Raw genomic sequence first — 12,316 nt, 5'->3', positions numbered from 1 at the left:
GAAGAGGTTGTAGAAAAAATGCTTTTAAACATTAAAAAAAAAAGCCTCTGGTGATCGTGCAGCTCAGCTGGGCAAGGTGTGTGTGTGTGGGGGGGGGGGGCGCAGGGATTTTTGCTACCGGTTCTCTGAACCACCCTCTGCCATTGCTACCGGATTGGGTGATCCGGTCCGAACCAGGAGCATTTCACCCCTGCTTTAGGTGCTCATACTATGCTCTCAGAGGAAAGCTGAATCATAAATGTAGTACTGGGCAAATAATATACATCAGATTGACTGCCATGTAATTTAGAATACTGGATTAGATAGGTCTTGACTTCAAAATGGGACATCTCACTACCACCACCTCTCCTCCACCACCTCACTGCTGCAACCTTGCCAAGGAACACCTATCCCTGGCCAACTCTCTCTGGAGACAACACATCACCACAACCTTGGTCTTTCCAGTTTGGTTTCCAAATTTGCTCCCCCTCCCCAAGTAACTTTAGCAACTATACATTGATTCTCTTATTGGAGTCCACTTGAACATTTCTTCAAAGAGGAATGTGGAATTTGTAGCTCACTAAGTATTAGTAAACTTTAAATTCCCAAAGTCCATCAGAGCATGATCAATTAAGAGAGATGCTGGAAGTTGTAGTTCATCAACATCTGGAAGGCCACAAGCATACAGACATGGATTCTACCTATGAGCAGGAAATAGAATATCCTATATAAACTGATTATATAAACTATATAATCCTCCAGGGAAAGATTGAAGGCAAACGAGGTCCAGGCAGAAGAAGAACATCATGGCTTCAAAACCTAAGGGGCTGGTTTGGACAAAACTCAGCAGCACTTTTTCATGCGGCTATTGGCAAAAATAGGATTGCCAACATGATTGCCAATGTCTGATGACGGATATGGCACAAGAACAACAACAAGAAGAATATAAACTGACAGTTGTCTTCACTTGTATTTACTACTTCAGTGTGTCCTGCTTGAACTTTTGATGCTTATGTTGTTTTGTTGTTCAAGGTGATTTTTTAAAGCTCAGTGAATGCTGTTTCTTTCTTTGTATATTTTTGTGTTATATCTTTAACAGAGAGACAAGCAAAATATCTAACAGACAGAAGAGAAGAATGGATAAATATGATTGCTGTTGTTCTATGAAAGGAAAGGATTATTTTTTCCCTTGTTTATGAAGAAAATATTTAAATACAAAGTTGAAAAGTTGAAAGCTGAAACTACATTTTGTTCTGGCCTTGCAAACTGGCTAACAGCTCATTGAATACGCTCTGATTAGAAACTTTAAAAACATGTTTATCTTCAGTCGGTCTATTTGTTCTTCAAGCGACTGAGTTCCTTGCTCCATTTTTTGCTTATAAGACAATTAATCTAGAGCTACACTGCCTAGTCAATAGACAGCACAGTAGCCAACTGCACTGAAACAAGAAATCTAGTTTGCTATAAGAATTAACATCTGGAGATGATTGTCTTACCATACATAGGAAATTATTGTGGTTAACCATGAAATTGCAGCATGATTGAATCTGATCCTTTTCCTGGAGCAGGCCAAATTTAATTCCATTTTTAGCTAGCTGGAGCCATAGCAGGGGTGGGTTCTACTTACCTTTACTAACGGTTTGCATCGCGCCCGCGCACTCTTCTGCACATGCGCAGATTTCCTATGATAACGTCCAGGTCAATGGGAGGAGCCTCCCGCCGGTTTTACTACCGGTTCTTGCGAACCGGTCCAAACCGGGGGCAACCCACCACTGAGCCATAGTATACCAAAAATAAGCTATGATGTGACTAGTTAATTTCTGAAACTAAATTTTATAGGATGAAGAGTAAATGAACCTGGACTTAATGTTTGTCTCCACACAAAATAATGTCCTCACCTGGGGTAGATGTTGCCCATTTGTTCTGGAATTCATTGATCCAATCGTGTTGGCTATCATGTGTACCCCATTCATGTTCTGAGGGACCAAAAATATTTTATTAGGAAACATCACTTTTTATCTTCTTCAATCACACACACACCCGCCCCCAAAATAAGTTTTTCTAGGAATATTTCTGTTAGGATATGGTATAAACCTAACAAGTTGTCCAGGCAATATATGTGTGCTATAACTTTAAATGTATTCTGTAACTTTAAATGTAATGCTGAGTAATTGTACTGCTGAGTCATTGTAATGACTAATGACTGCTGACTAACTGCTGACTGCAATTATCATAATTGTACTGTTGAGTCATTGCACTGCTGACTTCCCTTATCTTAAGTGGATAATTACTAGTGTAAACTGTATATAAGGAGAGAGCTGAGCTATAGTCATTGTTGGACTTGCTCTCATCATTGCTTGACTTGCTGCTTGACTTGTTGGTTGGAACTGCTCTCATCGTATATGAAGGAGTTCTCATTGTGGATGGATATGCTACCATCGTGATTTGTTACCAGCGTTGAATTGCTGTTTATTACCAACTGCTGTTTGTCTGGTAAGAAGATATCTGTAACTTCGGATTGATTTGAATGGCTAAAGACTTGGATTGATTAAAAGACTATGCAATTGTTTTTTCACTACAAAGTAAAAGCTTTGTTAAACCAGTTTGTATGTATTGTATTCATTGCTCTCAGTACCGTTTCTCTGTGCACTTACTCTGCTGGTTGGTAACACAACAATATCCTTAACAATTTCCACAAGTTAAATTGTTGGCAACTTGGTTAAAATAATTGCCTAATCTACTAAGAATAAGTTTTAATCTAAAGAAGGTATTTTTCTGGAAAATCAGCATATGCTTCATGACCATTTTCTTTTGTTACTTTCTTCTGAGTAATGAAATTTAGAAGAACAGAGATTGCTAGTTAATAGTAGTTAACAGTATCCATGGGTGTGGGAATTCATTTTCCTATCCATTCTCATTTTAGTAAGAAGGATTTTGATTCAAAAAATGTTTTGCAAAGAAGAAGAAATTTCCTATTAACTCAAAATAAGCCTGGTCTTGTTTGTTGGGGGAGGTGGTTGTATAAATATCTGGGAGTCAAGTCACATGAATTGAAATAGGCAGCAGTGATCATATACAGGTTGCTGACCCTTGCCATAGAGTTTAGTTTCTTGTCCTCCAATCATCCTCCCCACTCTTCACTGAACCTCTTCCAGCTTGTCTGAATCCTTTTAAAAATGTAGCACCCAGAACTGAACACAATTCTCAAAGTGGGGTCAGACCAATATTATTATCTAGATTACTTTAATGAAATGGGGCATGTTATTAACCAAGGAAGTGTAGGAAGTTAGCACCCACCCCTTTCCTAGAAGAATGAAATATTTTAGGAAATATTAAAAAGGCAGAATATTATGTTTCCCTGGTTGAGAAATGGAGAAACATGTTTTAAAGACAAAGCAACTCCCACCTTCCTGCTTCCCCACCTTTGTTAATGGGCCAGAGGCAGAAACTCAATCTTTGACAATAGGACCCATCTGCAACACAATAGCAACAGAAACTCACCACATGGCACCTGGGAAGATTACATCAGCCAGCAAGGCTAGCTAAGACCCCCATCCCCGGGAGTCTGACAACCAATCAGGATACTCTTTTTGGGCCCCAGGAAGTTCAAAGCCAGAGAGTGCATAAAACCCGGGGACTCACTGTATCTCGGCCCTTTTTTTCTGTTCAGGAACTCAAACCTTATGATCCTGTCCACCATTAAACCATCTTTCCAAGCAGTCTCCATGTTTCCAGTGTCTTTTTCCCCACTTGGAACAGAACCCAGAAGGATATTTCTTCCTACAGAAGCAACCTCTAGCATCATTTTAAATTGCAAGAATGTTCTGTGAGTGTCCTCCATTTTGTAGGATGCATAGGAATCTAAAATGGAGAATGCCTGTCATTCAGTGGTTTTTCAAAGGGGTGAAAATATGCCCACTTCTCCAGAATAAAGACAAATGAGAGATGTTAGAAGACATACTGTGGGCTTCCTGGATTATTTTATAACTTCCATATCTGACATGGTTCCATTCTATGAGATTGTGTTTTCATCTGTGCTCACAAAACCCAAAATGTGGCTTAGTTTTGGACAGCAAAGTGAGGCGGGGGGGGGGGGGAGGATTGTTCCATCATTATTTTACTACCCTGGGATAGTCCTTGGGAAAGATGTAGAGAGTTATTGAAGCACAAATTCATGCTCTAAAAATACCTTGGACTGCATCAGAGAGCTGAAATCAGCAGTTGTAGCACTACAGATAACAAAGGGGAATAAAAAAAGAACAAACATTAATAATGAATCATAGGTGTGCCATAGCATATATTCCCAGGAAATCATGGTGCTCTGTATCCAATTCTATTATTCCAGCACTCCTGCAACAAACAATAAGCCAATGCTCAAATTCATGCAAGTGATGTAAGAAGGTCAAACAGGTGTTTTGTATGCCTGCCTGAGAGAACAAAAGGTGAGACCAGAGCAGTTTTGTTTACAGTTTCTTGTCTTTCTTTTCTCCAGCTCACAAAAAGTGGAAGGCTGGCTTGGCGAAGAGCTGTGCTGTTTGCACCTGTCCAATAAGCAGCTGTTACTTCCCACGTCATTGCAGTGCTGGAAGAGAACACTGAGGCTTTACAGAAATCTCTTTGTAAATTCGCTTTTTAAAAGCGCACCTCAACTTTGACTCATTTTACAGAGAGGTCATTGGAGATTTGCATCCCAATGCAATTCTGTGCTTGATCTAGTTCTAGGTTTACTTCTGAGCTATGCGGAAGGAATTCAAGATGGTGGAAGCATGATAGGGACAAAGAAAGAAGGGATAATTTCCCTTGGGGTGGGAAATTATCAAGATGATTTTCTTTTCCATTGGTGATAATTTTAGAGAGAACTTGGGGGGAGGGAGGAGTATCTGAATATTAAATTGAATATTTAATATTCAATTTAAGTATTTAAGAATATGCAATGTAACAAAGTATGCCTGACTTTATCCTCATCCCTTGAGGAAAAATTCCTTCCTTCCTTCCTTCCTTCCTTCCTTCCTTCCTTCCTTCCTTCCTTCCTTCCTTCCTTCCTTCCTTCTTTCCTTCCTTCCTTCCTTCTTTCCTTCTTTCCTTCCTTCCTTCCTTCCTTCTTTCCTTCCTTCCATAAACATTAAAACAACACATGTAATTCTTTCCTCTCTTAAACCTGTTCAATCTCTAAATCTCTCTTGATATGATATAATATCTCATTTTCTGCTCCTGGTATGTTATCTCATTGTGACCTGAAAGGGTTCAAATGTCCATTAGAGCTGGACAGGCTTCATTCTTACTCCTTGTTGATGAAAATGAGCTCCAGGGAGCCTTGACCATGTTTGTCACCGAGACCTAAAATAAAAGAGACAAGAAAAGGAGGCAGGATTAGGACTGGTCTCAAGCATTGCTCAATTAGCCTGAAAAGCCTCTGGGCCCCACATGGACCTCAGAGATAGTCTCAAAAAATAAAACGATGGTTGAAAATCACTTTTAGAGAGGGCCTCTAATATGCTTCCAAAATTCCAAATGTGTCCATTGATCTCCACAAATTGATTAAAGCTAAAAGGTAAAGGTTCCCCTTGCACATACGACTCTAGGGGGCGGTGCTCATCTCGGTTTCAAAGCCGAAGAGCCAGCGCTGTCTGAAGACGTCTCTGTGGTCAGGTGGCCGGCATGACTGAACGCCAAAGGCACACGGAACGCTGTTACCTTCCCACCAAAGGTGGTCCCTATTTTTCTACTTGCATTTTTTACGTGTTTTGAACTGCTAGGTTGGCAGAAGCTGAGACAAGTAACAGGAGCTCACCCCATTATGCAGCACTAGGGATTCGAACCACTGAACTGCAGACCTTTCAATTGACAAGCTCAGTGTCTTAGCCACTGAGCCACCGCATCCCTTGATTAAAGCTCCTGATAAGCTATTAATAACCTTCTATTCCATGATAATTAAGGGGGATCATTAAAGATCTTGTAATTGTGGAGCATTGATTTGTTTTCCTTCAATCTGTTACTAATTTGTGAAACAACTGAAATCAGCTGCTCATCAGATATGCTTCATTTATCTGATTTGCTTCCTCTTATTTGGGTCCTGGGGAGCCAGGACTGAACCAGACAACCTCTTCCAGGCAGTTTAGTCCTGTTTATGTATTCAGCTGTGAATTAAAATTGGGCATGTATTATTTCCTCTGGCCAATTGACCATGTTTCCTGCTGGAAAGCCGAAGAGAAGCTGAGCTTGCCTTTCTTGGAATGCAAGTCTAGGTCTTTGCACATTCTGGAGTTTGGTTTGCTAGGCCTCTAGATCAAATTCAAGCCACCTTTGTACCTGGAGATTTTCAAGAATAGACTGCACAACCTTTTGACTGGCAGGGTATAAGGCAGAGGTGGGTTTCAGCAGGTTCTGACCAGTTCTGGAGAACCGGTAGCGGAAATTTTGAGTAGTTCGGAGAACCGGTAAATACCACCTCTGACTGGCCCCTCCCCCATGTATTCTCTGCCTCCCGAGTCCCAGTTGATCGGGAGGAAATGGGGATTTTGCAGTAGCCTTCCCCTGGATTGGGGAGGAAATGGAGATTTTACAGTATCCTTCCCCTGGAGTGGGGTGGGAATGGAGATTTTAGAGTATCCTGCCTCTGTAATGGGGTGGGAATGGAGATTTTTCAGTATTCTTCTGCTGCCACGCCCACCAAGCCACGCCCACCAAGCCACGCCATGCCCACCAAGCCACACCCACAGAACCGGTAGTAAAAAAAAATGGAAACCCACCACTGGTATAAGGCTCCTGCCTTGAGGAGTGGATTGGACTAGAAAATATCTTCTAGCCCTATGATAATAAGAAAACTCCCTTTCAGGTTTTTAGGTGAAGGCAGAGGACATGAGTAGGCATGAGTTGCCATAGCAACTTGGACTATGCTCATCTCTCTCTCAAAGAATTTTTAAAAAAAGCAATGAGGATGATCACATACTTATTGTCTCTTTCTCTTCCCGGATGGTGCTTCCTGCAGTGCCATTCATCTCATGATCTTCCTCAGACTTCACAAGCTCCTGAAGAACTGCCTCTACAATGGGCATCACCATAGCTGTGGTGGATGTGTTGGAAAGCCACATGGATAAGGTAGTGGTGCAACACATGAAACAAAGAAGCAGCCTAGAGTTCAAGAAAGAAGAATCAATTGGGTGTCAGTTAAAAACTCATAGTCCACATTTTTATAATTTGACTTTTTTGGGGGGGGGGGTGTTAAATCATGTTTTCTACTTCTTGCTATGCCACAATGGAGATTCAATTTGTATCGTCTGTGCTGAAGATGAAGGGAATTTCCATATGTACATTACTTATAATAAAATCAACAAACTTTGGTAGCCTCTGCAAAAGTAAAACAGAAGCATCAGAGTAAACAGACAAGAGACACAAGGGAATAGGTAGGAAGAGAAAGATGAGACTGATTTCTAAACTTATTTTACTGTAATGGACTTATTCATACAGATAGTCCTTAACTGAACAACAGTTCAGTCATCTCAGAAAGCTCAAACTGCCCAAAGAGCTGCTGATCCAGTTCTACAGAGGAATTATTGAGTCTGTCATCTGCACCTCTATAATTGTCTGGTTTGGCTCTGCAACCCAACAAGACAGACACAGACTTCAGAGGATAATTAGAACTGCAGAAAAAGCAACTGCTACCAACCTGCCTTCCATTGAGGACCTGAGTCAAAAAGAGGGCTGTGAAAATATTTACAGACCCCTCGCATCCTGGACATAAACTGTTTCAACTCCTACCCTCAAAACGACGCTATAGAGCACTGCACACCAGAACAACTAGACACAAGAACAGTTTTTTCCCGAACGCCATCACTCTGCTAAACAAATAATTCCCTCAACACTGTCAAACTATTTACTAAGTCTGCACTACTATTAATCTTCTCATCGTTCCCACCTCCTCCCACTTATGACTGTAATTTTGTTACTTGTATCCTTATGGTTTATATTGATATTGTTTCCTGATTGCTTATTTGTACCCCATGACTATCATTAAGTGTTGTACCTTATGATTCTTGATGAACATATCTTTTCTTTTATGTACACTGAGAGCGTATGCATCAAGACAAATTGTGTGTCCAATCACACTTGGCCAATAAAAAAAATTCTATTCTATTCTATTCTACTCATTTAGTGACCGTTCAAAGTTACAACAGCACTGAAAAAAGTGACTTATGCTCTTTTTTCACACTTACAGCCAATTTAGCATCCTTACGGTCACATGATCAACACTCAGACAATTGGCAACTGACTCATAGCTATGACAGTTGCAGTGTCCCAGGGTCCTGTGATCATCTTTTGTGACTTTTTTTTTATTTATATGCCACCCTTCTCCAGAGACTCAGGGCGGCTTACAATGCGTTAAGCAATAGCCTTCATACTTTTGTATATTTATACAAAGTCAGCTTATTGCCCCCACATTCTGGGTCCTCATTTTACCCACCTTAGAAAGGATGGAAGGCTGAGTCAACCTTCTGACAAGCAATGTGGAAGCCAGAGTCACTTAACAACCATGTTACTAACTTAACAACTGCAGTGATTCACTGAACAACTGCGTCCAGAAAGTTCATAAAATGGAGCAAAACTCACTTAACAAATGTCTCGTCAAGCAAGAGAAATGTCGAGCTCAATTGTGTGGTCGTAAGTCGAGGACTACCTGTATCTTTAAAATGTCCTTATTATGCACTTATCAAATGTTTATTGCACATTTTATCAGTTGGTTATTCTCTTGTTGCAGACCACTGACTGGCTAAAGACCATCTGTTGTGGCCCACCAGCGGCCAGCAGAGCTGGTGGCAGACTCAGACAGTGAGGAGGTTGGGGAAGAACACAGGGCAGTCCTGGAGTCTGAGGAAAGCTCTGATGAGTGCTCTGCGTCGGAGGCAGAAATGGGGCCAGGGCCATCCGAGTTATCAGCTGCCTTTGGAGTAGAATATCAGTGGGGCAGAAGAACAGCTGGAGCCTGTTCCTGATGTGCGCTTGTGCAGAGCTGCCAGGAGAGGGAAACAGCTAAGGAACAAGGACCGACTTGGGAGTAAAGGCACAGGTGGACGGTGAATGACCGTCCCATAGGGAATAAAGAGGAACGAGGGGGAGGAGAGTTTGCAGGACACAATTAGTTCAATTCATTAGGGTGAAGATCTGTTCCTGACTTCTTGCCAAGTACTGTCTGCTACAGAGTGGCGTTTGGAAGATATCAGCCTGGTCACTCCCCAAGCCTGATAAAAGTCTGTAGTTGTGAAATCTCATGAAAGACTGTTTGCCGGGACTTTGCTGGAGAAGAATTCCATTTATTTATTTATTTATTTATTTATTTTTTAATTTGATTTATATGCCATCCTTCTCCGGAGACTCAGGGCGGCTTACAATGGGTTAAGCAATAGCCTTCATACTTTTGTATATTTATACAAAGTCAGCTTATTGCCCCCACAATCTGGGTCCTCATTTAACCTACCTTAGAAAGGATGGAAGGCTGAGTCAACCTTGAGCCTGGTAAGGTTCGAACCTGCAGTAATTGCAGGCAGCTGTGTTAATGACAGGGTGCTCTAAACCACTGTACTACCAAGGCTCTTTAATCTAAATTAAAGAGGTTTTATCGGGAGGAGGAGTCTGCTTCATGACCTTGAGAGGCCTAGGTTAGAACACCATCACCAAAGAAAGCTGATTCACTCACATGCCTGGTTTTGCTCCCGCCATCATAACCATGCGCAAGGCAATCCGTTTGTGCAAATTCCACTTTTCAACAGAAGCTGCCACACAGATAACCCCAATGAGAAGCAAGGTGGTGTTCTTGACATACTCAGCAGCTACCTATGGGACAATTGGAGTTGGTGGGTAGACAGAGTAAATAAGGTACATATTATTTACAGTCACCTAGAAATTGGGTCTATTTAATTTCCATATTTCGATGCATTTCTCGGGAAGAACACTGAATCCCCACTTCTGACTATGTCTGTGAGCACCAGAGATTTGCTCCTGAAACCGTATCATGAGCCTGGTTCAAATCTTAAATCTTGTTTTTTATTGGAGAAGACCAATGATGTTAAGGAAATGGCGCCACGTAATTTGCTCCTCTCAAATTATGAAAAACACCGTTGCTCTTCTCCAATAATAAAAAAAAAGATTTATTTATCTATTTATTTTATTAAATTTTTATACAGCCCTTCTCCTGTTGGACTGAGGGTGGTGCACAGCCTAGAATAAAAAACACCCCAATACAAAATTTAAAATTTTAAAAGAATTAAACAAATTTTGGCCCAAAATTTAAAATCCATTTACAATTAAAAATATCTAAAGTGTGTGTGTGTGTGTGTGGGGGGGTTACGCCAGCCCAGCTTGATGAAATAGGAAAGTTTTGAGGGCATAGCGAAAAGCACGGAGATCTGGTATCCTAGGTATCTCCGGGGGCAGGTCGTTCCAGAGGGCAGGTGCTGCCACAGAGAAGGCCCTCCCCCTGGGGGTCGCCAGCTGACATTGCCTGGCTGACGGCACCCTGAGGAGTCCCTCTCTGTGGGAGCGAACTTTGAGATTCCCAGAGACTCATATAAAATAACATTTGGTTGAAGTTTATGTGCAGAGCATGGAATAGATCTTTCTTAGTGTCTGTCTACCTGTCTATTAAATTTATTTGCCATCCATGTCATTTTGAAACAACTAGTACATCCATCCACTATGAAATTCCCTTTATTTATAGGTCCAATCCTGTTGTAGATTTTATTAACGTTATACCAGATTTTGAAATATTTATTTTATTTTGAAAGCTTTGAAGAGGAAATGGTTTTTAAATCTGATATCTAATTTTAACATTTTTAAATATTTTAGCTTGGGTTCTCCTTGGAGCAGGGGTGGTATTTACTTACCTTTACTACCGTTTTGCAAATGTGAGCTCACGTGCTTGCTTCACTTGCATGCACCACTTCTGTGCATGCACAGGACCTTCTGCACACGTGCAAAACATCAAAAACGGGACATGATGACGCCTGGGTGGGTGGGCGGAGCATCGTCCCGCCGCCGCCGCTACTGATTCGCCCGAACCGGATAGAACCGGCTCAATGCCACCACTGCCTTGGAGGTTCTAGCAAGATTCCAGTCTTAAGATAAATAGCCAAGTCTCCTTATTTGCTAAATAACTCCCAATGGATGTTTCCAAAGTTCCACTCAACTATCTTGGTTAAACTTTTCTTTGTTGTTGCTTATTTCCATTAGTCCTTTTTCCTTTCCTTAAGTCCCAGCTCTTGCCCTGCACTTCACACTAATCCATGCAGATTTTTTTTTAAGTGGAAGAATTCAATTTAAGAATAGAAAAGAAAGTCCCTTAACAGCACAAAACCTTGCTTATTCCATTTTATCCCTTCAGAGGGTGGCTGAAACAAAGGCTCATATTCTTAAAAACCAAAGATCCTGTGTGGAAATGTCAGCAGGTTTTGCCCTACTGGGGAGAAAAAATACAGTATGGTTTCAAAGAAGATTTAGAAAGCACTTTGAAAAGATCTGAAGATTTGTTTTGCAGGCTGCAGGGTTCGCTAGATGAGGTTAGGTAAATCGTTGTTTTTACCTGGCCTTGGTTATAAACTGCCTGGAGTCCTTTGTTAAAGTGGGCCTATAAATAATTGCATAAATAAATGTGCCAGAGTAACTTAACTCTGTTCCTCTTAAACCAGGGACATCCTAATGTTACTAATTTGTTTTGGGAAGAGTTAGTACAAAGATAAATATATACTCAAGCTAAAGGCTAATTTATATTTCATCAGCAGTGACATGTGGAGCTGTAGTACTATAATGTGACAGTTCCTATATCACTTTAGATGATTTCCCTACTCCCTAAAGCAAAGCCTGCATTTCATTCCGAGAAATATGAGAAGCAACGTTGGAGGTGTCACAAGGCAGTATTTCTTACACCATTGCTGGTAATGGGTGAACTATCTCTGCTGCAGCCATTCAAATACATCTATGTTGAGGGAATTTGAAAGACATGTTATTCTGTCACACTGCTATCAATTGTCAAGCTGGTTTCTCAACAGTATTTTCTCTTTCTCCTGTCAGGCGGCTTGCTCAACAGTTTCCAGCTGGTCAGGGTATAAGAACCACCATTTTGAAGGTGCTTTCTTTCTTCAAAAGACAGCTGGAATGATTTTTTCCCCCCCTTTGAGGAGGAAGAAAACGTTTTGCTTCTCATCCAAGAATAAGACACCACTTATCTCCAATTTACAACACAGCCCTTGCAGCAGGCCCAAGAAGATTGCAGAACCAATTGCACCCTCCTTCAGGTGCCCCTGAGGCAGTGGTGGTATTTAGCTGGTTCTAACCAGTTCAGGCGAGC

General features: G+C 41.2%; 1 protein-coding gene across 1 annotated transcript in view; it reads right to left on the bottom strand.

Annotated features, from left to right (window-relative positions):
• SLC13A4 (solute carrier family 13 member 4) overlaps window positions 1–12,316 on the bottom strand; it is a 51,399-nt gene that overhangs the window by 18,367 nt on the left and 20,716 nt on the right. Inside the window, exons 3-7 of the mRNA XM_070946823.1 lie at window positions 9,671–9,807; window positions 6,929–7,110; window positions 5,262–5,316; window positions 4,169–4,208; window positions 1,878–1,955 (exon numbers count right to left, since the gene is read on the bottom strand). Coding sequence (XP_070802924.1) covers window positions 1,878–1,955; window positions 4,169–4,208; window positions 5,262–5,316; window positions 6,929–7,110; window positions 9,671–9,807 — 492 coding nt within the window. The remainder of the gene's footprint in view (window positions 1–1,877; window positions 1,956–4,168; window positions 4,209–5,261; window positions 5,317–6,928; window positions 7,111–9,670; window positions 9,808–12,316) is intronic.

The sequence above is a fragment of the Pituophis catenifer genome, unplaced genomic scaffold (assembly GCF_029215685.1).
Source record: "Pituophis catenifer annectens isolate HBS135680 unplaced genomic scaffold, rPitCat1.0.hap2 SCAF_7, whole genome shotgun sequence".
NCBI lineage: Eukaryota > Metazoa > Chordata > Lepidosauria > Squamata > Colubridae > Pituophis > Pituophis catenifer.
The sequence above is the reverse complement of the archived record's forward strand: the minus strand, read 5'-3'. Positions and strand labels throughout refer to the sequence as shown.